At 39.9% G+C, this 24,223-nt stretch overlaps 3 protein-coding genes and 2 pseudogenes across 5 annotated transcripts; 3 read left to right on the top strand and 2 right to left on the bottom strand.

The window, feature by feature from the left end:
- Positions 1 to 1,448: 1,448 nt before the first annotated feature.
- On the bottom strand, positions 1,449 to 8,681 carry LOC137745360 (aspartic proteinase 36-like; annotated as a pseudogene).
- Positions 2,075 to 3,918, top strand: LOC148692109 (uncharacterized; annotated as a pseudogene). Its single transcript, XR_015954046.1, has 2 exons — positions 2,075 to 3,338; positions 3,665 to 3,918. The product of XR_015954046.1 is annotated as an uncharacterized LOC148692109 (transcript).
- A 3,662-nt stretch (positions 8,682 to 12,343) lies between the features above and the next one.
- LOC137746206 (aspartic proteinase 36-like) lies at positions 12,344 to 15,986 on the bottom strand. Its single transcript, XM_068486282.2, has 10 exons — positions 15,372 to 15,986; positions 14,528 to 14,657; positions 14,191 to 14,438; positions 13,785 to 14,012; positions 13,514 to 13,679; positions 13,328 to 13,401; positions 13,114 to 13,204; positions 12,937 to 13,012; positions 12,763 to 12,834; positions 12,344 to 12,668 (listed from the first exon to the last, which is right to left on the bottom strand). The coding sequence occupies exons 1-10, from the start codon at positions 15,614 to 15,616 to the stop codon at positions 12,520 to 12,522; spliced, it is 1,479 nt and encodes a 492-aa protein (XP_068342383.2). The 5' UTR covers positions 15,617 to 15,986; the 3' UTR covers positions 12,344 to 12,519.
- Positions 15,987 to 17,380: 1,394 nt separating this feature from the next.
- Positions 17,381 to 19,013, top strand: LOC137744761 (thioredoxin F-type, chloroplastic). 2 transcript variants are annotated; one of them, XM_068484554.2, is made up of 3 exons: positions 17,381 to 17,775; positions 18,540 to 18,639; positions 18,731 to 19,013. In XM_068484554.2, exons 1-3 carry the CDS (start codon positions 17,438 to 17,440, stop codon positions 18,866 to 18,868), a joined length of 576 nt encoding a protein of 191 aa, XP_068340655.1. In that variant the 5' UTR covers positions 17,381 to 17,437; the 3' UTR covers positions 18,869 to 19,013. The 2 variants fall into 2 exon arrangements, with proteins under 2 accessions (XP_068340655.1, XP_068340656.1); XM_068484555.2 differs by having other exon boundaries at positions 17,382 to 17,775; positions 18,734 to 19,013.
- Positions 19,014 to 19,264: 251 nt separating this feature from the next.
- LOC137744759 (glutamine--fructose-6-phosphate aminotransferase [isomerizing] 1) lies at positions 19,265 to 24,109 on the top strand. The gene is made up of 11 exons (XM_068484553.2): positions 19,265 to 19,831; positions 20,535 to 20,707; positions 20,832 to 20,943; positions 21,479 to 21,624; positions 21,734 to 21,898; positions 22,119 to 22,470; positions 22,544 to 22,794; positions 22,874 to 22,988; positions 23,112 to 23,367; positions 23,461 to 23,629; positions 23,870 to 24,109. Exons 1-11 carry the CDS (start codon positions 19,597 to 19,599, stop codon positions 23,951 to 23,953), a joined length of 2,058 nt encoding a protein of 685 aa, XP_068340654.1. The 5' UTR covers positions 19,265 to 19,596; the 3' UTR covers positions 23,954 to 24,109.
- The last annotated feature ends 114 nt before the right edge of the window (positions 24,110 to 24,223 follow it).

Raw genomic sequence — 24,223 nt, 5'->3', positions numbered from 1 at the left:
CCTGGCACTGAATTGTGACCACCGACACCGTTCACTATCGTTCCACACTAACTCCGGCGAGTTCTCGGTTTTTCGACCAAGGGTGAGCCTTGGGACCCCTCAACCTCAAATCATATTATTTTTGAACTCCTGATATTGTATTTAACCTTCAAAATGTGATTTGGTAGAGTTGATGCAGAAAAAAAACACCTCGGGAGAATATCCCCTGATTTTTGTAGGAAGGAACCGTGGCCGTTGGCAGTCTTAAATATATTTGTTCCCCATGCACTGCGTCTAACGTGTTGAGTATATACATATTCCCCGCCCTTGTGGAATAAATGGTTAACTCTAACAGGAGCAGGAGCAGGAGGTACAGAAGCGTGCATAAAAGTTGCATCACATTGCCCTACCTAAGAGTCGGGATAGAGTTAAAAACTGTCCCAGTGTTCCTTGATAAGAAACCATCTTTTGCTGCATAAAGTTTGAATTTCAAGAAATAAAGAATGTTAAATTTTAGGTAAACGGGTCATGGATCCACCTCAACAACATTGATATTGTCCCTACTTGACTACCTGCTCAATCCGTCAGGTGTGGGGTTTTAATACAAAAGGCATCGGTGATAGTTAGAGTGAGGTAATTCTATTTAAAGGGCTTGTTCTCAAGCTTTTTGGCCGATGTGGGATAGAGAAATTCTAACACTCCTCCGCACGTGAGATCCCATTTTATGGGTCACACGTGAATATGGGACAGACCATATGGAGCCAAGCCGGGGCTACCAATGGGGACCCATCCATTCACGTGACATCTCTTGGCCAACTTGGAGCCGCTCCAAGTCGGGGCTTACCCGTTCGCGTGGAGTCAAGGGGGACTCACCTGTTCACGTGGATGTACGGGCTCGTCCCCTAACTCTGGTACCATGTTAAATTTTAGGTAGATGGGTCATGGGTCTGCTCTAACAACACCGATACTGTCCCCACTTGGCCACCTTCTCAATCCGTCAAGTGTGGGGTTTTAATACAAAAGGTCTTAGTAGTTAGAGTGGGGTAATTCTATTTAAAGGGCTTGTTCTCAAGCCTTCTAGCCAATGTGGGATAGAGGAATTCTAACAAAGAAGCACTGTGAACACAGAAGAAAAAGATTAGGCAAGATGAAGCATCATGAAAAGTCATCTTAATCAATTATACATCATGGCGGGGCGGCTTGGCTTGGGTGGAAAAATGAACGAATGAAGCGAAAGAAGCGAATGAATGCAAAGTGAAGGAGTAATTATTCTTGTTGCTTCGTTTTTCTTTTCTTGTTCAAGATTAGAATGTAGAAATAGTAAACGTAAATCATATGACAAATAACTCTCCCATTCTGCAAAAGGGGTGTGGATTTCATTCCCTTTCCTCATATGTTAGAATCAACACTATATATATGCTATACAATCCTATTCCCGGATAGTATGCCGATTGCGGCTCATCCCAATTTCAATCCCATACTCTAATCAAAGCGGCATGCACTGAATCCTTCAGAGATATCAACCAACCCAACACTATTGACTCGTCAATGAGTTTCCGACGACAATGAGGCTCAAATATTAATAGCATATCGCAAACAAGCTCATCCCACCCACGAACCAGAAAGGGTGGACAAAAACTATCACCACCCGGAAAGACAGACAGATTAAGATTCAAGGGCAAGCAATATGAATCAAACACTGAATGGAATGCTTAACATAAGAATAAAATGAAACATAAAACCAAACACTGTAACTAGTCAAACACTGAATGTAACGCTACTCACAGGCGTAGTTAGTCCACCCGATGGCCTGGTGTTTTTGATATCATACAAGACTAGCTTATTTGAAAGTACAAAATCTGTAACTTGGAACAATTACAGTATTAATTTGATACATAACATTCAATTCATGTGAAGAAACCAACTAATAAAACTTGTCATTCAAGACTATTGGAAGAATAAGTCGTTCTACAGCCATCAAGCTGTCCTACAGCCGTCCTACCTTGTCCTACCTACACACTAGGACGACTACCTTGTCCCCTTGTCCTACCTACACACTAGGACGGCTACCTTGTCATACCTACACACTTGTATCATGTATATATATCCTTGTAATCTTGTAGAGAAATATAATGAGAAAAAACATTCTCTTCCATATTTTCCACATGGTATCAGAGCCGGAACCTTAACCGGCCTGACTCCATTGTTGTCCCTTCTCTTCTTCTGCACATTCGTTTCGATAATGGCAGAAGATAATCTTTTTGACTCAGAAGTTGAAAGCTTCACAGCTCCTCGCCCTAGTTTTCCAGAAGCTGAAGTCAACCCAAACCAACGTTTGTGTTATGTGTTGTTAAATGAGTTTAACTATCTTCCATGGTCCAGATCAATATCTCTTGCCCTTGGAGGAAGATCCAAACTTGGATTCGTCAATGGAAGTATTGAAGCACCTGACGTCGCATCGCCAGAGTATGAAGCATGGCTGTGCAAAGACCAGCTGGTCATGTCGTGGCTCCTCAACTCCATGGATCCTAAGCTGTCTGAAATTTTCAGTTTTTCAGAATCCTCTAGTGCTCTTTAGAAGGCAGTCAAGGACATGTATGGAAATCAAAACAATGCTGCTCGAGTGTTCCAGCTTAAGAGGAATCTTGCAAGTCTTCAACAAGGTGATAAATCCTTTGTTCATCATCTCGGTTGCATGAAAAACATGTGGAACGAACTAGAAATGTATCGACCACACACTATCGATGCTGCCGTACTGTTAAAAAGGTCCGAGGAAGACAAAATCTTTCATTTGCTTGCAAGTTTGGGTTCTGAATATGAAGATCTTAGAAGCCATATTCTAATGAATCCCGAACTTCCATCATTTGCAAGTGTTTGCACTACTATCCAGCGAGAAGAAGTACGCAGAAAAGTCATGAATGTTGACGTAAAACCTAGTATGTCTGAAGCTAGAGCTTTTGTGACAAATCACAAGTCATTTGGAGATAAAGTATACAAGGGAAAAAGGCCAGATCTGAAGTGTCTACATTGTAATAATGTTGGACATCTAATAGATCGATGCTGGATATTGCACCCTGAGTTGAAGCCAAGGTTTAAGAACAAGCCTTTAAGAGATCATAAGGGCTCACACGCTAGACCACATACAAACAAGTACCATGCTGCTGCTGCTACATCCATCGGTGGGTCGATGAACTTTACAGCCAATCCGGCTGACTTGTTGAATGAGTTCTCAACCTACCTTCAAACCAGAAAAGGAAGCACAGGTGAAACGTCGACTGGGGAAAGTCAAACTGCTCTTCTTGGACAGTTTGCAGGGTTCTTAGCTGAATCTGGTCATGTACCTCAAGGAGACATTCCAGGTATCATGTGTGCTCTTTCAACTGCTCTAAATGTTAGTCACTCTCATGATTTTTGGATTATAGACTCAGGTGCCACAGATCACATGACAAATCAATATTCTAAGCTATACGATTTTGAAAGCCACACTAAACCATCACTAGTTTCTGTAGCAAATGGTAGAGGTGTGCCAGTTCTAGGTAGAGGGAAAGTTAAACTGATCTCAGAAACTGTTGAGTCCACAGCGTTATATGTTCCATCTTTTCCTTTTCAATTATTGTCCGTAGGAAGGATTACAAACTCTCTAAACTGTCGTGCAATTTTTTCCCCCCACAATGTTGTTTTTCAGGATCTAGCCACCAAGAAGCTGATTGGTGAAGGTCACTACCTAAATGGGTTGTACTATTTTTCAGAGGACCTCAATGTTCCAAAGGGGTTCCAAGTCAGCTCAAACCTAGAACATCGGTTGTGGCATCAACGCCTAGCACATCCCTCAGAATCTGTGTTGTCTACGTTGTTCCCTAGTTTATGCAAATCCTCCCTTGTATGTGAAATTTGTCATTTGTCAAAATCTACTAGACTCCCATTCAATTCTTCCATGTCTAGGACTAACAAGTTGTTTGAGATGGTGCACTCCGATGTTTGGGGACCTGCACCTCTAGAGTCTTTTGATGGTTATAGGTACTACGTTATCTTTGTTGATGATTTCTCAAGAGCCACTTGATTGTACCTCCTAAAATTCAAAAGTGAAGTTATGGATGCTTTCAAGGACTTTCATAATCTTGTCATGAACCATTTTTCGTTCCAAATCCACATACTAAGGTCTGATAATGGCACTGAATATACATCCAAAAATATGACTAACTATTTGAGCACCCATGGAATTATACATCAAACAAGTTGTGTAGGTACTCCTCAGCAAAATGGAATTGCCGAAAGGAAGAATCGGGACCTACTTGAAAAAACCAGGGCGCTAATGTTGCAAATGAATGTGCCTAAGAGGTTTTGGTCTCAAGGAGTTCTTGCAGCCACCTACCTTATCAACAGACTGCCTAGTCGTGTTCTGGATACAAAATCACCATCTGAGGTTATGCAAAACAAAAAAATTAATCTTTCCCATCTGAGAATCTTTGGATGTACCTGTTATGTTCATATTCAATCCCATCACCGAGACAAGCTTAATCCCAAAGCTGTCAAGTGTGTTTTCATGGGATACTCCTCCACCCAAAAAGGGTACAAATGCTACAATCCGTGCTCCAGGAAGATGTTTGTCTCAAGAGATGTACGGTTTGATGAAAACCAACCATATTTCAACAAATCATCAGATCAAAATCGTCAGGGGGAGCATTTCCTAGATCTCTTCCCATTGCCAAATCCAGTCGAACCAAGTGACTGTGTCCGTTCACTACCTCACAATCGGGACTCTCATGCAACTCTTAATGACAACCTGCTTATTGAAGACGACACTGAAGCCTCAGAAGCACAAGTAGTTCCCCATGACCATAACACAACATCTATACAAGAGAGTGAAGCTGAACCTATTGTGATCCCAGCTCAACCCCGCAGGAATCCGACTCGAGATCGACATCCACCATCAAGGCTGCAAGACTATGAAACTTACCATGCCAGGTACCCTATTCACAAGTTTGTAAATTACTCCAAAGTCTCTCACTCTCATGCAATCTTCCTCAGTAAACTGTCCTATGAAAGTGAACCAAGGAACTTTCAAGAAGCCAATCGTCAAGTTGTGTGGAGGCTAGCCATGGAAGAAGAACTCAAAGCCTTGAATGAAAATAAAACCTGGAGTGTAGTTCAACTTCCCAAAGGCAAGAAGGTGGTAGGCAGTTGATGGGTCTATAAAATCAAGTTTAATTCTGATGGCTCAATTGAACGACACAAGGCAAGATTGGTGGCTCGCGGTTTTACTCAAACTTTTGGAGTGGACTATAAGGAGACATTTGCTCCCGTGGCTAAGATGAGCACAATAAGGGTTTTGTTATCTGTTGCAGTGAACCATGAATGGCCATTGTACCAAATGGATGTAAAAAATGCTTTTTTACATGGAGACCTCGAAGAGGAAGTCTACATGCAACTACCCCCGGGTCATCCACAAGCACAGAATTCAGGTATGGCTTGCAAGCTTCATAAGTCAATCTATGGCTTGAAACAATCTCCTCGTGCCTGGTATGCCAAACTGAGCTCGGTACTTGAAAATTTTGGGTTCAAGAGAAGTCATGCTGATTCCTCCCTGTTTGTTCGAATAGGATCAGTTGGCAAATTAGTTGTACTAATCTATGTTGATGATATCATCATCACAGGTGATAACATTGATGAGATTCACACTCTTAAACATTCTCTTCATCAACAATTTGCCATTAAAGACTTAGGAGTTTTAAAATACTTCATTGGGATTGAACTGGCCACTTCCCCCAAGGGACTTTTTTTGAGTCAAAGGAAATATGTGATTGACTTACTTCAAGAAGTGAAGATGATGGATTGCAAACCAACTCGTACTCCTTTTGATAGCAAATTGAAGTTGGACTTGACAGGAGAACCTCTCAGTGATATCAGTTACTACCAACGATTGGTGGGTAAGCTTATATATCTCACCATCACCAGACCGGATATAACTTACGCCGTCAGTCTTGTAAGCCAATTCATGCATGCACCCACTGAAGCTCATTTAAATGTTGTTAAAAGAATTCTCAGATACCTCAAAGGCTCCATTGGTCGGGGAATCGTCATGAAAAACAATGAAACAATGGTCATACTCAAATCATTGCCTACACCGATGCTGACTGGGCAGGGAATGCTATTGATAGAAAATCCACTACTGGCTACTGCATGTTGGTTGGAGGAAACCTCGTGACATGGAAGAGCAAAAAAAAAAATGTAATTGCTCACTCAAGTGCCGAAGCTGAGTATAGAGCCATGGCTTCCACTGCATGTGAACTCATTTGGCTCAAGGACCTTCTCTCGGACTTGGGGTTCTCAATTAACACACCTATGTCTCTTTTCTGTGACAATCAAGCAGCTATGCATATTGCCTCCAATCCGGTGTTCCATGAACGCACCAAACACATTGAAGTTGACTGTCACTACGTTCGGGAACAAGTCCAGTCCAAGGTAATTCAAACCACATTCACTCGAAGCCAAGATCAACTTGCTGATATTTTCACGAAGTCTCTTGCTTCTCCTCAGTTTCAAAGTCTGCTCTCCAAGCTTGGATCAATTAACCTCCTTGATCCAGCTTGAGGGGGAGTATTGGAAGAATAAGCCGTTCTACAGCCGTCAAGCCGTCCTACAGCCGTCCTACCTTGTCCTACCTACACACTAGTCGTCCTACAGCCGTCAAGCCGTCCTACCTTGTCCTACCTACACACTAGGACGACTACCTTGTCTCCTTGTCCTACCTACACACTAGGACGGCTACCTTGTCCTACCTACACACTTGTATCATGTATATATATCCTTGTAATCTTGTAGAGAAATATAATGAGAAAAAGCATTCTCTTCCATATTTTCCACAAAGACCCTACCTCCTAGGATAGTCATGGATTTTCCGTCTTTAGATTTCATGGAGTTGGGTTGCCAACCAGAACACCAGACACACCCATCCTGTGTATAATGTCATGACAAAAATGTATATTAGTCAACAACTCATGGAACAAGGTCAAGGTAATTTACTTTTGTTCGAGAATCTAAAACACTTGCCTTTTTTCCCGAACAGACACTCAAGAGGATATGCAGTCAACGCCGCAAAATTCTTAAAATTAAACTTCACAACCAGAATTCCACCATCAACACTTGCACAAGGAAAAGTAAGGTTTCAACAAGCATCACTGCTCTTCGTATATTCACATGCTTCCATCAAGTTAATCAACAAATGTAATAGCTAAGATGATTGTGGTTACTTTCCGGAATACTCAAAGCATGTAAACTGCTCGTCAACAGTAGGTTTTTTCCATCCACACTGTCGAGCATATATCTGATTTACCAACAAAATAACAATGTCAGGTTTTTCAACCAAAGCAGGAAGCAATGTAGTTATTCAGACAACAAAATCCAAATGAAGAGAGTTAAAGACTTCAGTGACCACCTTTTTAAACCTCTGCCGCAAGATAAGCCCAGGTTGTTCCACTGTCAATTACTGCTCTGTTCCAGTCTTTGAAAAGGCCAAATAAATCTGTGGGAAGATCTAAAACATCGCCACCCACCTCAATGGACTTCATATAACAGTGTAATGTGGCCTAATATCATATTCAATAAAATTAAATGTTTTCAAATTTCATAAGCCAATTATAGCATATTTTTCAATGAAGTTAAGTACCCCAAAGGATTCCGAGATTGTGTGACATACTGATTTGGTATCAGCGCAGTGGTGTTTTTCACTTTTGGTTCCTCCACTTCCCCAGTGACCCCGCTCCCACCACCTTTCACGTCATCCAAGCAGTGCGCGAATTCTTTTTTCACCTTTCCAGAAGAAGATAGCTACAAGATCACGAATGCATTTGTTTGTCCAAAACCAAGTATCCCATCAACCTCTGCAGGATTTACCAAGATTCCCAGATTGTTTAGCTCCACACCTATTCCACATGAGATGCAGCTTAATACACACATCAACAGCATAGAACAATGATTATGCAAACTCAAAGTAAGCCAACTCGAAGTAAACCAACCCAGATTGTCTAGCTCCACACCTAGTTTCGAATCTCATGTTATGCTAGTTTTAGTATGACAACTGCGCAAAACTCACCCGAGTACTATGTTTCCATTTATTGAGGTTGTTTGATGGTTTCCAGTGACTTTATCAAGTTGGATATTGTCCTTGACATAGTAACCAGCAGTTGTGCTTCCATTTCCGTACAAGATACCATAATTGCAAAGCTTATCGGCCTTGCAATCTGTAAGTATCACAAAACTTAAATTTGCAGCCAACTGAAAACTATGACTACCTAAGAACACACAATGCAACCTACGAAATAAAACCCCTAATTAAAAACATTATGAATTCAGTACAACAGGTGAAACTCTATCCAAAAAGTAACCTTAAACCTAAAAAAAACAAACTACAAACCGCAATAACATATTTTATTTTCTATTTTCTAAAAAGGAGAAAAAAGGGACAAGAAATCTTCAATTGAGACAAATAGGTTGTAAGTTCTAGCCTTAGTTTGCCAAAGCTCCCAACTCCAATACATTGAATGGGGAGTTGGTTACAAACATTAGGCGTCGAATTGTAATGCTAGCGGCGGATATAAGTGCATATTAAGTTAAGCAAGTAGATTATATAACATCAAACGTAGAGAGACTGTTTGTGTGTGGCTTGGGATCAATTATGCTGTTGTACGAGTTCTAGCCACCATTCCCTTTGGTTTAGCCAGCAGCCATTGACTACCAAAAATATTATCCTATTCTGTTTCGGTAGGGCAATATTTTTATGTACTTGTTATAGCCGTCGTCTCCTTGCAGTGGATAGCTTTTCACACCATTCTTGAAAAGTAAACGAACTCCAACAATGAAAGAATAATGAAGACAAAGTCGATGATCCAAGTGAAGAAGAAATCAGAGGTCAAGCTAGTGCCACTTGTGAATTGATGAGATAGGTAGTTATATCAAGCTCGTTAAGAGTTGTTAAAGAGTGCAGTTAGTTGAGATAAGGAGAATATAATCCAATAGCTTAGCTTTCATTACAAGCTTTGTAAGAAAGTAATATAAACTAGCATTGTCAACATTACTGACAATCAAGAAAAGTACACCTTAATCAAAACTCTCGAGCTCTCTCTTTCCGAATTTTTGCATTTCTCATCTAAGTTTCTTCAAGATTTGTTGAATTTGTTGGAGTTTGTGGCCAAGTGGACTATCCTCCAAAATACCTTTCGGCTAAAGAAAGAAAGAAAACATCTTTCCTTGTTTTGGGGAGAAAAAAAGGGGGACATCATTATGATGTCTAGCCCTTGATTTGTGGCTTTTACAAAGGCAAAGAATTGGCCTTGTGTGATGAGTCGAAAGAGAGAAGAGGAGACAGAGAAGGCGGGGCCTTTTGTTTATATTAAGGCATTTGGTTATGCCTTTGTGAAGTGAGAAAGAGAGCATCCAAGGGGGAGAGCATTCGGCTCTCCCATGGAAAAGGTTGAACATGGGTTGAGAGAAAATCAAGAGAGCTAAAGTGAAAAGTATTCTAGTGAAAGAACTCTTGGGGTAGAGTGAGGCTCTTGGGAAAATTCTGTGAGTGGGTGTACAAGGGATATGGGATTGGGTTATGTCGATTTAACTCATGTATACTTGTACTGTTATTCTCATAGTGAAGAGCAATATCTCTCCGGGGACGTAGGCAGTTTTTTGCCGAACCTCGTAAATTTCTCTGTGTCTTTATTTCTTGTATTTTATTTTGTTCAACTGTGTGTGATTTTGGTGAGGTTGTAATCTGAATCTCGGTTCCGCACTAACGAACGGGCCAAGGCACAACAATTGGTATTAGAGCATCGTTGGGGGCTTTGGTTCGTTGGAGGTCCAGATTTGTTGTTCACCATGGAATTTTCAGTTTAGTAGTTTAAAGGGAGATACGGTTTTGCTCTTGGTAAAGGAGAGTAATGGAAGCCTGAAGAAATGGAAGCCGTGTTTAGGGATGCTTGGATCAACTGCGAAAGTTGATGTTGAGGAAGAAGACAAAGGCCTCTTTCTTCTTACCTCACCTTCAGATTTGTACGAGAACCTTGTGAAACTTTACTGCAAGGAAAGAAACAGTAAGTTTGGAGCAGGTGCAAGCTTCTTTGGTGTGGAATGATACACACAAGAGACCATGGATGATGGTGGGCACAAGACTGCTTAAGCTATTCAAGGTTGAAATCGTGGAAGAAAATTGGAAAGAGGATCTGAGAGAGATAGCAGGTTTGGATCCGGTTCCGGAGGCAAGGGTCCACAGTGCTACAGGTGCAAGGCCGGGTTAGCAAGTTTGTGGTGGAAGACTTTGAGTATGCCCTCTAGGTACTCGAAGCAACACTTCTCCTGGTGATGTTTAATCTCAAGTGTTGCAGGGGTTTTGCAGCAGGTGGAGCTATGAGATTCACAGGTGATGAGAAGGTCCTGAGGTAGGAGGAAGTGTGGGAATTTTGTCTGGCTCGATGGGTTGTTGCTGGAAATAGGCGCGCTGACGAGTTTCCAGGTTGCAGACAATGAAGAGGAGGAAAACCTGCTGGAGGAGACGAGGATGTGTTGAGATCCTGTCTGAAGCTAAATGGTGATTTTTAGCTTGCAGCAGCTGCACATGCATTGGCAGTAACTGAGTCGGAACAGGACCAACGAGGTGGATTCAGAGTGTGCATGCTGGTACGTAAGGCCAATAGACTTTGGTACAGCTTGGCCAAGGTGGAGATTGTTGGAGTTTGTGGCCAAGTGGACTATCTTCCAAAATACCTTTCGGCTAAAGAAAGAAATAAAACATCTTTCCTTGTTTTGGGGAGAAAAAAAGGGGGACATCATTATGATGTCTAGCCCTTGATTTGTGGCTTTTACAAAGGCAAAGAATTGGCCTTGTGTGATGAGCCGAAAGAGAGAAGAGGAGACAGAGAAGGCGGGGCCTTTTGTTTATATTAAGGCATTTGGTTATGCCTTTGTGAAGTGAGAAAGAGAGCATCCAAGAGGGAGAGCATTCGGCTCTCCCATGGAAAAGGTTGAACATGGGTTAAGAGAAAATCAAGAGAGCTAGAGTGAAAAGTATTCTAGTGAAAGAACTCTTGGGGTAGAGTGAGGCTCTTGGGAAAATTCTGTGAGTGGGTGTACAAGGGATATGAGATTGGGTTATGTCGATTTAACTCATGTATACTTGTACTGTTATTCTCATAGTGAAGAGCAATATCTCTCCGGGGACGTAGGCAGTTTTTTGCCGAAGCTCGTAAATTTCTCTGTGTCTTTATTTCTTGTATTTTATTTTGTTCAACTGTGTGTGATTTTGGTGAGGTTGTAATCTGAATCTCGGTTCCGTACTAACGAACGGGCCAAGGCACAACAGAATTCTCACAAACAAGAGCCTGAAACTTACTAGTAGTTAAACTTGCTTTCATCCTAAAAATGTAGCATTAAAGTCATGGAATAGATAGAGGACGATATTATAAAATGGAGAATTGAACACAAGATATGACTTCTTCCATGTTTTAATTTTCGGTGATTCTTCTTGGTTAATGGAACATTTGAAATAGCTTATCTAATTGAGACAAAATAATATTGGATTGACTTGTACGAATGTTATTGTTGAACCTCTTCTTATGTTTTTGGATGGACTTGTATGAATTTTGAAGATAGGTTTTCAAATTTAATATATACAAAAACCCAAAAGGGTAAATTACATAAGACTACTCAACAATGGGTTGCACAATCTCATATCTCATCTTTTAAACATTGTAATGTCATACCTCAACTTACGAATTCGTTGCAATGTCAACCCTTCGTTAACTTTTCTGTTAAATGTTGATGTGGTAAGTGTGGGGCCCATATTTTTCTGAAGTGGCAGAAATATTCTTATGTCAGAACTGGGCGTATAATATGTCGATTTTGAAGAAAATTGTGAGCCAAACAAGACTCACAGGTATACCATGAGACCGTCAAGTTTAAGGCTAGAAACAATCGTTTTGGCTTTTAAAATTGCGTTTGAATTTCTATAATAAAAATTAGACGTTTTGGTTTCCGTCCGATTAATGTCATTTATTTTTGTTTTAATTTTCTAAGGCTTTTGAATTGTCCAAAGGGAATAAATGGTTTGTTTAAGCTATGTTTGTTACCCACTGTATTCATCTTTTCATTCAATTATCAATTAATCAAAGCTATGTTTGTTACCCACTGTACTCATCTTTTCATTCAATTATCAATTAATCAATCATTCTTTGCGATTACTCTCCAAAACTGGTGGATTCCAGATTATCATTCTTCAAAGATTTATGCTTGTAATTTTTGTTAACTTCGTGCTACGTCAGCTTGCTGCTCATCCCACTCTCATGCTCTAATCAAAGCCATGCACTGACTCCTTCAGAGATATCAGCCCAACACCAAGAGTTGTTAATGAATTTCCGAGGACAATGAGGTTCAATTAATTGCAGATCGCATACAAGCTCATCCGAGAAAATAGATAAAAATAAAGAAACCATCACCACCTGTAAAGACAGATCAAGGGCAAGGAATGAAAGGGCTGCTGTGACACTAGTTGTTGAATTAAGCCAATATTTGCCGCATGGAAATCACTAACAAGAAGAATGCCAATAACCTTCCGATTATCGGACCCGAAGCTGAAGAAAGATTGTGGGCACCGACCGAGTACGCCTGCCCTGACTTCTCATCTTTCAGTTTGATACTTGAAGTGCCTAAATCACGACAAACCGAAAAAACCATAAGAATAAAATGCAACATAAAACGGAACACTGTAACAAATCAAACACTGAATGGAACGCTACTCACAGTTGTAGTCAGTCCACCCAATGGCCTGGTTTTCGATATCATACAAGACTAGCTTATTCGAAAGTACCAAATCTGCAAAGTCGGAACAATTACAATATTTGACGTAGGATTCAATTCGCGTGAATAAACCAACTAATAAATATTTGTTTTCTTGACTTGTGATTCAAACCCTACCTCCCAGAATAGTCATGGACTTTCCGCCTTTAGATTTCATGGAGTTGGGTTGCCAACCAGAACACCAGACATCATCCTGTGCACAATGTCATGATAAATGTAAAATCTAAATTAGTCAACAACTCATGGAACAAGGTCAAGTTAATTTACTTTTGTTCGAGAATCTAAAACACTTGCCTTTAACCGGAACAGATACTCATGAGGATATGCAGTCAACACCACAGAATTCTTAAAATTAAACTTCACAACGGGAAACCCATTGTCTACACTGCAAGAAAAACGCACAAGGAAAAGCAAAGTTAGGTTTCAACAAGCGTCGCTCCTCTACGTATAGTCATATGATTTGCTCAAATTAATCAACAAATTCATTAGCTAAGATGAAACTGCTTACTTTCCGGAATACTCAAAACATGTAAACTGCTTGTCAACAATATGTTTTTTCAATCCAGACTGTCGAGCATATATCTGATTTACCAACAAAATAACAATGTGAGGTTTTTCAACCAAAAAAGAAAGCAATGTAGTCATTTAGACAACAAAATCCAAATGAAGGGAGTTAAAGAGCTTCTGTGACCACCTTTTTCATAAAAGGTTCATAAACCTCCGGCGCAAGATAAGCCAAGGTTGTTCCACTGTCAATTACTGCCCCGTTCCTGTCTTCAAAAAGGCCAAATAAATCTGTTGGAAGATCTACAACATCGCCACCCACCTCAATGGACTTCACCGTAACAGTGTAATGTGGCCTGAGATCATATCCAATAAAAGTAAATAATCACAAATTTCATAAGCCAATTACAGCATATTTTGCAATGAAGTATTCCGAAGGATTCTGTGATCGTGTGACATACAGATTTGGTATCAGCGGAGTTGTGTTTTTCACTTTTGGTTCCACCACTTCCCCAACTGCCCAGATTCCACCACCTTTCACGTTATCCAAGCAGTGTGCGAATTCTTTTTTCACCATTCCAGAAGAAGATAGCTGCGAGATCACGGATGCATTTGCCTGTCCAAAACCAAGTATCCCATCAACTGCTCCGGGAGATTTACCAAGATTCCCAGATTGTTTAGCTCCACACCTACTCCACAAGAGATTCAGCTTAATAACACAGCAAGAGCATATCAACAATGAATTATACAAACTCAAAGTAAGCCAACTCAAACAGACAACGGGAAGCAAAAAAAAAGACACTGAAAGAAATCTAGTTTTGATCCCATATTATGCTAGTAGTAGTATGACCATTGCGCAAAACTCACCCGAATACTATGGTTCCATTTGTTGAGGTTGTTTGATGGTTTCCAGTGACTTTATCAAGTTGGATATTGTCCTTGACATAGTAACCAGAAGTTGTGCTTCCATCTCCGTATGAGATACTATAATTGCAAAGCATATCTGCCTTGCAATCAGGAAGTTTACCTTTGAATGAGGAAGTGCAGAACTCTTGATCACACGTAACCTTGCTTGAAGTTGAAGAGCTCTTCGGATCGTACATTGTGAGCTTAAACTGTATCACAATAACTATAACGATAAGTGCTGTGGCGATCATCAAGTAGCTAGGGCGAAAAGAGAAGGCAACGGAAGAGGCAAACGTACACCAAGATTACTTTTAGTAGGACAATCGCTGCACTCTGCACAATTCACCCATAAAACGTCACTTCCGGTATCAACTTGCACATGAAAGTCCTTTGAAGGGGAGCCAAGTCCGATTTTCGCAATGTAGAGCCTAAATCCGGCCAAACATAACATGTAAACCAATATTATAAGCATCCAACATGCAACGCAAAATTGTAAATGCAATCTGTAAGTATCACAAAACTTAAATTTGCACCCAACTGAAAACTATGACTACGTAAGTACACGTGATGCAACCTACAAAACAAACTAATAAAACCCAATTCAAAAACATTCTCACTTCAATATAACTGGTGAAATTCAATCCAAAATTTAACCTTAAACCTAAAAACAGATTAACAAACTGCAAGAACAGTTTTTTTTTTTTTTTTTCAAAAGGAGAAAAAAGAGACGAGAAATCTTTAATTGAGACAAACAGGTTGTAAGTTCAAACCTTAATTTACCAAAGCTCCCAACTCCCATTACATGGAAAGGGGAGTTGATTATAAATATTAAACTTTTTTTGGACAAAATAAATATTAAACTTATAATACAAAGATATTGTAATACTGTAATAGAGGATTTAGGTTAAGTCACAACAATAATAATTAGGTATCGAACTGTAGTAATAGCGGAGGATATAATTAGATATTAAGTTAAGTAAGTAGATTATATAACATCAAAAGTAGAGAGATTGCCTTAATTTGTCAACATTTCCCTTAGCAATTTAGCATTACTAACTAATGAAATTTGAAATCGAAAATATTTTTGTTTTATTTTCAGAAGATACAGAATCAATTGTGGTTGGAGGAAAGCAATTATGCACCCGGCTTCAGAAGGATGGCCATTGCCACCTAATTGCAAATCGATAGCGGAGTCTGAGCCGGCGAGAAGCCTCCGGTGGCGGCGAGCATCATGCTCTTTCCATGCACTCAAAGACACTTGCTTCCCAGCACCCTTGAACTTATGGCTCACCGGAAACACCATGTTACCCGACACATTTAATGCCAATGCGAACAAAACCACAAAACCAACCAACACGGCCATCCTTGTCCTTGCTGTTGCCGCCATTTCGAAAATTTTAAGGTCACTTAACCAAACCCAGATTGAAAACAACTCGAAAATTCAATCTTTGAAAGAAAAAAAAATAGTTTGGATCGGACTCGACAGACAACAGCCACCCTTTTCCAGACAAAACCCGAGTTTTTGGAATAATTGCTAATAACTTGGATTAGAAATGTGGGTTTTGTGGGAAAATCATGGCCGAGTTGGGTGGAGAAAACGAGCAGGCAACAAGGTTGGTGGCCCTGTGGGGAGAGCGAGAGGGAGAAAAAGCATATGCTGTATAAACAGCGGGATTATACAGCAAAGAAAAACAGAGAGAGAGAGAGAGAGAGGAGCAACGAGATTGTTGGGGGTTTCAACGGCGAAGGACACGTCTTTCCAAAATAGTAAACAACGTCGACCTTTGTAGTTGTCATACTTTTTTTGACGTCTTTTCACATTTGGTATTTTGGTTTCGTTGTCGATTTTCTAGTATGTTGTCTGTTTTGTGTTTAATGTTTTTCTTTTAGTTTATCTTTAATTACGGGGATTTCTGTTTCCTGTTTATTCTGGATTTTCTTCGGTTTTGGTTTTGGAATTTGGAGGGAAACCCTAAATCATTTGCTTCAGGCCCTCCTCCTCCTCTCTCTCTCTCTCTCTCTCTCTCTCTCTCTAAATTGTAACCTAAAAATTCATTCTTATGAGTAATGAAGATAGTCAACCGCACGACGCAACCCATGATCCCGACCACTCTGCTTATCAGCTTATGCCATGCTTGGATGATTCACGCACATGCCTAGCTCGTATATTCTTACTATTACCCGCCAAATGTGGTAAATGACAACGATTTGTAGTTTGCTTGAAAGCCGTCAAATTTCTTATTTCTTAATGTCGTTTGAACAAAATCAATTAGTGTTTAAAGTTTTACAAAGTAAATTCGAATTTGAGAACTAGTTTTATTTTTATTCTTATGGGAAGTCATTTTTACATACAATTTTTTCTCATGCACATCCGTGTTTATTTTTTGATTTTTAGGCTAAATAAATATAAGAAGAATCAAGAGATATAACATAAAGTAAAATTAAGTTGTGCCGGAAACTATTTTCTTTTCCATTTATGTCGACAAGGCAAAGCATACAACTTGAAAAATGATCAACCAAATGACTTTGACACCACTAAGTTTCTCCTTACAAAATAAATATCCCATATATATGACACCATCATTTCATACCCATCACTTCAACCTCCCCCACCGTCTTCCTAGAAATTTTCTACTATGACAGGAACACAAATGGTATACTATATGTTTTAATAGAAGTGGTAAAAAATTTTATTTTTTAAGTTATTAACTTTTCAGCATACATATCTCATCATTCGTATAATGACACGTGATGTACCATCTGTTGCACCGATCACATTGAAAAATCTTTCCCTCCACACCACTCATTCTATCGCTACAGTCCGCTAAAACAACCCACAAAATTTGAACTCTTACATTGACCGAAATACCCTGAGATTTCCCACATCAAACCGGAAGCCAAAGGTGGCATTCGGTCATTTTGCTTGAACAAACTATTCTAAGCGACGAAAATACCCCCAACTTCCCACAAACAGTCCAAAACGTCAGAGGGCAATGCGGTCATTCCAGTCTCACGATCGCCATGCCTTCATCCACACAAAAAGTTGGGTGAAGTGACGAAAATGAAAGCGGATATCTCATAAGATCCCACGAACACGGAGGGCAAATCAGTCATTCCAAATTCACCGATCTCCTCTGTAATATAATCGTTTGTTAGTATCTGGCTGCAACTTATTCACTGGGCTCTCCTCTCTTCTCCATCACAGAAAATGGCTCTGCAGTCAGCCGCACTCTCTCCTCGCTCCGCCGGCGCATCCACATCTCTACCATGCGCCGCCAAGTACCCGATCATTTGCTCCTCCTCTTCTGCTCCCAGTCCGAGCTCCAGTAGAAGCTGCTTCCTTTCGCAGAGGAAGAGTGCGGCGGTGGGAATTGGATTGAGTAAGAAGAAGAGGGGTTCCTGGAAGTGTACGGTGAGGTCGAACTTGGACACTGTCGGTCCCACTGTGAATGTGGGCCAAGTCACGGAGGTCGACAAGGACACCTTCTGGCCCATCGTCAAGGCAGCCGGCGACAAGACCGTCGTCCTTGATATGTATACCCAATGGTATGTCTGTTTATGCTTATACTTCAACTTTGTGATTGGTCTCCGAGAAAATCCAAGCATAAATTCAAAAGAAAGGAAACGAAAAATAAGAAAGCAAGAATATTTAAGTATGTTTAGGCTCAGTTCAGACAAATTTGGCGAATTTATCAGTTTAAACCTATTGGAAGTGGAATTTGAAAGTTTAGGATTTTGCTTTAGCGGAATTTCAGAATGTTGATTTCAGCTCAAGGTTTGGTTTCAGAAAGTTGTTTGTGCAAAAAATGTCACGTAAAAGCAAAAATGTTGCTTGAGTTTGTGGACTTTAATCGCGACAAGTTTTTGTGTGGAAACTGGAATCGTATGGTCCTGCTCTAAGTTGCTTATGTAAGATATCATTCCCATGTACGCGTGATTTGAATATAATCCTATTTTGCTAGGTCAGGTTGGTTGTTTGGATTAGAGAAGCCCTTGGAAATGAACTATTGTAACCAGTGACGATTCTTGTACGGATCCCGGCCATCTTCTTGGTTAATTGGGCTACCTGTTTGTTGATTTTTTTCTTATTTGCCGCCAGTCCCGTCATTATGACTATTCGAATTAGATGACTTAAAAGAGCACTGATCCTTCCCCTGTCAACTTTATTCATGATATCAGTTCACGGCGACGTTATCTGCATCTAATACAGTGCAAGGCTACAAACACAAGCCTTTCACGCGAAGAGAACCAAGAGTACAGCGTGCACCTAAATACGCATTTAAGATTACTTACTCCGTTGTTCTGTGCAGGTGCGGTCCTTGCAAAGTGATTGCTCCAAAATTTCAAGAATTGTCCAAGGAGTACCTCGATGTCGTATTTTTAAAGCTTGACTGTAGCCAAGAAAATAAGGTTGGTTCTATCTGTCATGGTTGAATTTGTTTTCCTCAAGTGCGTCGCTGTGCTATGTCTTACGTTTAAAATGGTGATTGTTTCTTGTTAGCAGCCATTGGCGAAGGAGCTTGGGATAAGGGTGGTGCCAACTTTCAAGATCTTGAAGGACAACAAGGTTGTAAAAGAAGTGACGGGGGCCAAATTTGATGATTTAGTTGTTGCTATAGACGCTGTTAGATCGAGCTAAAACCCTTTAGATTTTCTCCATGAGCTGTTTATAACGTAAAGAAAAACATCCGCCGGGCTGATTATTCTACTTGTATGTATCCATGTGACGTTTTCTTTGAAATTGCAGTGGAAATTTGAATGAAGAAATGTAAGCAGTTCCATAATGTGCCTTCTTAGAAATAGCATACGGTGTTTATATTATAAGGATTTTCTTTGAAATTGCAGTGGAAATTTGAATGAAGAAGCTGCATTATAATAAGGATTTTAGGTAAAAGGTGGAGAGATTTTTGTGTACTGGAGAATGATAATTTTTTTCAAGTGTCCATTTGTTTGCCAAATCGTGTTCCTGATACACTAAAAAATCTATCAATCGTTTACTTAAAATCCTTATTACAATCTACCCAAGAAAATCCTTATCATGGAAGTCTCCCAACTTTCATTTAAAAGAGAGTAAAATTTGTGGAAGCTTCTTATTTCTCCCTAACTTACCATAAATAAATTAACAAGAGAAGATTTGTCAAAAAGAGAAGATTTGTCAGTCCATTTTACAGATTTGTCGGTCCATTTTACAGATCCCAAACACACAAACACAATAAAGTTGAAAATTCAAATCCCAAAAGAAAGTCAAGGGTCATATTTGACAGGTAAACTTTTCTTAATCCATCCTCTTCTCTTTCTCTCTCTAAAACCCAGAACAAGTCGCAGAAGAAGGAGAAGAAGGGGAAGAGGAAGAGAGAGAAATCAGAAATGTGTGGGATATTTGCGTATCTGAATTACAACGTTAACAGAGAGAGGCGCTACATTCTTCAGGTGCTTTTCAATGGCCTGAGGCGTTTGGAATACCGGGGATACGATTCCGCCGGGATTTCCATCGATCATTCTTATTCCTTCGATCCAAACACCCCCCAATCTTCCCCGCCTCACCCGCTCGTTTTCCGTCAGGAGGGAAACATCGAGACCCTCGTCAAATCCGTATACCAAGGTAACTCCTTTCATTCTCAATCTTTCTATTCTTGTTCCTTATTTGTTTCTTTCGACTTTCTGTTTGGTTGCCGGGAAATTGGCGGAGAAAATTAACTGGAAACTTTGTTCGAAACGAAAATTGACCCAGAAAAGTGGTCCGGGTTAATTTGGCGGGTCAACCAGTGAGAATGATCGTAGGTTGAATTTCTTTGCTTCATTGCTTTCCGATGACGTTTTGATTGTTAAGTTGTTAATCGGGATAATATTTTTGTACATTCTGTTTGGTTGCCGAGAAAATGGTGTAGAAAATTAGCGGTAAACTCTTTTTGAACAAAAATTGACCCAGTTAAAGTGGTCAGGTTTAATTTGGCGGGTTAACCCAGTAATAGTGATCATAGTTCGATGAAGTTTTGATTGGTTAAGTTGTTAGTGGGTGGGGTTTATAGAGCAGACAATGGCAGCTCAAGCTTACCTACAGAATGATAATGCAAGCAGTAGTTTCTTTAACATCGGTCTCTTTGACATTTTCCTTCTTATGCATTTATTACATTATGCAACCTCACTTCGTCCTCGGACAAACCTTATGGGGACTACGAATTATATTGCCCTAGAAACCATAAATAAATATGGGTAATAGGAGTTTGAATTCAAGTATTGGGGTTTTGCAAAGTTCTCACTACTAAGAAACTAATCAAAAGTTAACGTTGGTTTTGTAAATCCAGAGGTTGCTGAAACAGATTTAAATTTGGAAGATTCTTTCTCTCACCATGCTGGAATAGCGCACACCCGGTGGGCCACTCATGGAGAGCCAGCTCCAAGGAACAGCCATCCACAGAGCTCTGGTTCTGGAAATGAATTTTTGGTTGTTCACAATGGAGTCATCACTAATTATGAGGTTTGTTTAAGATTTCTGCAGTGAAACTTGTTACGTGTCTCTTGATTGTTGTTTTGGCTTCTAGATTAAACAGCCTCTGTCATCAATGGCTTATGCTGATTTACCTTCTTGTTCACTTTTTCAGGCCTTAAAGCAATCACTAGTTCGGCACGGATTCACCTTTGAATCTGAAACAGACACAGAAGTAATTCCAAAGCTTGCTAAATATGTTTATGATAAAGCTAAGGAAGGAGAAGGTAAATTTATATACGATTAGAAGTAGCTAAACATTTGCTTCATAAGTATAACTTACAATTTGGAGTTCAAATTTTATATTTGCAAATGTTGAATTTAAATTTATTTATAGTACATATGATTATTACTTTTAGTTATCGATTCAGAACTTGTGAAATGATATTTTGACAGTCTTATGTGCTTGTAAATTAGAAAAGAACTTACTAACTGATATACTAAAGAGGTTTTCCCTATGAATTGTTCTTAGAGGCAAGAAGCATTTTGTCACCCTGTAGCTCACATCTTCCTACCATATTTGCCCAAAAAACATAGTAGCCAAGGCAGGAAAAGTGCCTTCATTGGATATGAGTGCATTTTAGGATGAGTGCATTTTACTGTTGTTGGGGGTAGTATATAAAGCCAATCATTGTGTTATGCCAATACTGATAAACTGCATTTCCTTTGGTTGTATTGTTTCTCGGAATACTTTTTACTGTTTCACATAAATCTTTGAAGCACAGTCCAGGCCGATATTAGAGTGTGATGTTTATGTTTCAGGTGACCAGACTATCACATTTAGTCAAGTTGTGCTTGAGGTTATGAGGCATCTTGAAGGTGCATATGCCCTGATTTTTAAAAGCCGGCATTATCCGAATGAGTTGATTGCTTGCAAGCGTGGCAGTCCATTGCTCCTTGGTGTCAGAGTATGCTTTATTTGGAATAAATGCTTAACAATTTTAGCTAATTTGAAGCTTCTAATTACAAGTTCCCACCACAGTTTCTCATTGACACTTTTGGCTTGATCTCTGTTAGGAATTTAACGAAAATGCTAGCGGTGGATCTGCATTTCACGATGATAATTTCCTTTCAAAAAGTGGACATCCTAAAGAACTCTTTTTATCCAGTGATGCCAATGCTGTAGTTGAACACACTAAAAAGGTTTTGGTGATTGAGGATGGTGAAGTCGTACATCTGAAGGTACTTGAGTACTATCTTTTATTATTTTTTAATAGGACACATCCATTTTGGCATGATGCTTGGGGAAATTTGAGCTAGTTTTCTTACTCTAACATCATGCCGGGCCAAGATGTTATTGATTCTGGTTTCTTTGCTCGTTGTGCTCAATTGCTTTGGAAACTTGAGCTATGTGCTCATAGAAGTTTCGTTTTTTTTTTCTCCATTGTGGTGATTGTTTCAGGATGGAGGTGTTTCTATCATGAAGTTCGATAAAGGACAGCATGGTGGCCTTTCAAGGGTTGCATCAGTACAACGAGCTTTGTCCATTCTTGAGATGGAGGTTGAACAAATAAACAAAGGGAGTTACAAACATTATATGCAGAAAGAAATTCATGAACAGCCTGAATCTTTAACTACCACAATGAGGGGGAGGCTTTTACGTGGAGGTTCCTGCAAAGCCAAGACTGTTCTCCTTGGTGGACTGAAGGATCACCTTAAAACAATTAGGCAAAGCAGGCGAATTGTTTTCATTGGTTGTGGTACAAGCTACAATGCTGCTTTAGCTGCAAGACCTATCTTGGAAGAACTTTCTGGTCAGTGTTTTTTGTCTGTCAGAAATCCTTTCCCGATTGTTCTCAATAGTTCTGATTGTTTTCTGGTTTATAGGTATTCCTGTCACAATGGAAATTGCTAGTGATTTGTTGGATCGGCAAGGACCTATATACAGAGAAGATACAGCTGTCTTTGTCAGTCAATCTGGTGAAACAGCAGATACTCTGAGTGCTTTGGAATATGCGTTGGAAAATGGTGCATTATGCGTTGGCATAACAAATACTGTTGATAGCGCTATAGCCAGAAATACACACTGTGGTGTTCATATAAATGCTGGCGCTGAGATTGGCGTGGCAAGCACCAAGGTAACTTTGTTACTTTATTCTATTCTTGCTTTTGTGATTTTGTGTTTTAATTTGACTGTCTTCTCATCATCTTGAATAGGCATACACAAGTCAAATAGTGGTGATGGCTATGCTAGCACTAGCTATAGGAGGTGACACAATTTCTAATCAAGCACGAAGAGAGGCTATAATTGACGGTGTATTTGAGTTACCAAGTAAGTTCCAGCTTTTCTCTTCTTACCATGTCAACTGCAGTGCATTTCTTTATTGTTATCCAAGAACTTGTAAGAAGTCATTATAAAATGACTTTGTCGGTTTGTTCTTTACGTTCTGTGCAGACAAAGTCAGAGAGGTCCTGAAGCTTGACGGGATGATGAAGGATCTTGCACAGGAACTGATAGCTGAGCAGTCACTTCTTGTGTTTGGGAGAGGATACAACTACGCAACATCTCTAGAGGGTGCCTTGAAGGTAAAGGAAGTGGCCCTTATGCACAGTGAAGGAATACTAGCCGGTGAAATGAAACATGGCCCTTTGGCTTTAGTTGATGAAACTCTCCCTACACTTGTGATTGCCACCCGTGATGCTTGCTTCAGGTTTGTCCTGTCACAGACTCACAGTTGGGAACACTTGCATGCTTTTGCAAACGTACCTGATTTTCTTATTAATGACCTGTGGTTAATTTACAGTAAGCAGCAGTCAGTTATTCAACAGCTTCATGCCCGCAAAGGTCGACTCATAGTAATGTGTTCAAAAGGAGATGCTGCATCAGTGTGCCCTGGGGGGACTTGTCGAGTGATTGAAGTTCCTCAGCTTGAGGATTGTCTTCAACCCGTAGTTAACATTGTTCCATTGCAGGTATTTATCTATTTTCCTCCAGGCTTTATATTGCATATGACATCAGTATTTAGGTTGGAGCTTCTCATGCCAGACTTTAATGCTTAAGCCGTATTTACTTTATTTATTTATTTATTTATTTATTATTATTATTAATAGTGTGACTCTGTATAGATGATAGATGGATGGATAGTTCTTCATTCGAACTTGTCCGGATCTCCCACAAAAATGTGATATCTTTGTTTTCTTTCCCTGGTGCAGCTGCTGGCATACCATCTCACCGTTCTAAGAGGTTTCAACGTGGATCAGCCTCGGAATCTTGCAAAGAGCGTGACTACACAGTAAAGAAGTTGAATGGATGGACATACCTGAATATACTTGTGTGTGTGTTTTAAATTACGCTGAGAACAATATTAGGACCTTTTGTTAAGAGAGATTATTTTGCTGAGGTCGTAATATGTATGTTGTTGGTAATGCATGATGCTCTGCTGAGCTTGTACATCTTCGGCTTTGTAAATCTTTTGGTGCTATGAACAACGCTAACCACCCTGCCCCTACTTGAATTTCGAATTAGATGCCTTGTATAAAAAGAAACCGAAGTGATTTTTATTTTAC

The sequence above is a fragment of the Pyrus communis genome, chromosome 12, assembly GCF_041283825.1.
Source record: "Pyrus communis isolate YQ-2024b chromosome 12, ASM4128382v1, whole genome shotgun sequence".
In the NCBI taxonomy this organism is placed as follows: domain Eukaryota; kingdom Viridiplantae; phylum Streptophyta; class Magnoliopsida; order Rosales; family Rosaceae; genus Pyrus; species Pyrus communis.
Note: the sequence above shows the minus strand (reverse complement) of the source record. Positions and strands in the feature narration are given on the sequence as shown.

Bases quoted from the DNA above. Each gene is read 5' to 3' on its own strand.
- LOC137744761 (XM_068484554.2), top strand. From the start codon at position 17,438: ATGGCTCTGCAGTCAGCCGCACTCTCTCCTCGCTCCGCCGGCGCATCC. The intron at 17,776-18,539 runs GTATGTCTGTTT...TGTTCTGTGCAG, and splicing joins CTTGATATGTATACCCAATG to GTGCGGTCCTTGCAAAGTGA. The intron at 18,640-18,730 runs GTTGGTTCTATC...GTTTCTTGTTAG, and splicing joins ACTGTAGCCAAGAAAATAAG to CAGCCATTGGCGAAGGAGCT.
- LOC137744759 (XM_068484553.2), top strand. From the start codon at position 19,597: ATGTGTGGGATATTTGCGTATCTGAATTACAACGTTAACAGAGAGAGG. The intron at 20,708-20,831 runs GTTTGTTTAAGA...TCACTTTTTCAG, and splicing joins GAGTCATCACTAATTATGAG to GCCTTAAAGCAATCACTAGT. The intron at 22,795-22,873 runs GTAACTTTGTTA...CATCTTGAATAG, and splicing joins TTGGCGTGGCAAGCACCAAG to GCATACACAAGTCAAATAGT.
- LOC137746206 (XM_068486282.2), bottom strand. From the start codon at position 15,616: ATGGCGGCAACAGCAAGGACAAGGATGGCCGTGTTGGTTGGTTTTGTG. The intron at 14,658-15,371 runs GTGCATAATTGC...GGCCGGATTTAG, and splicing joins GGCCATCCTTCTGAAGCCGG to GCTCTACATTGCGAAAATCG. The intron at 14,013-14,190 runs GTGAGTTTTGCG...CTTGTGGAGTAG, and splicing joins AATGGAACCATAGTATTCGG to GTGTGGAGCTAAACAATCTG.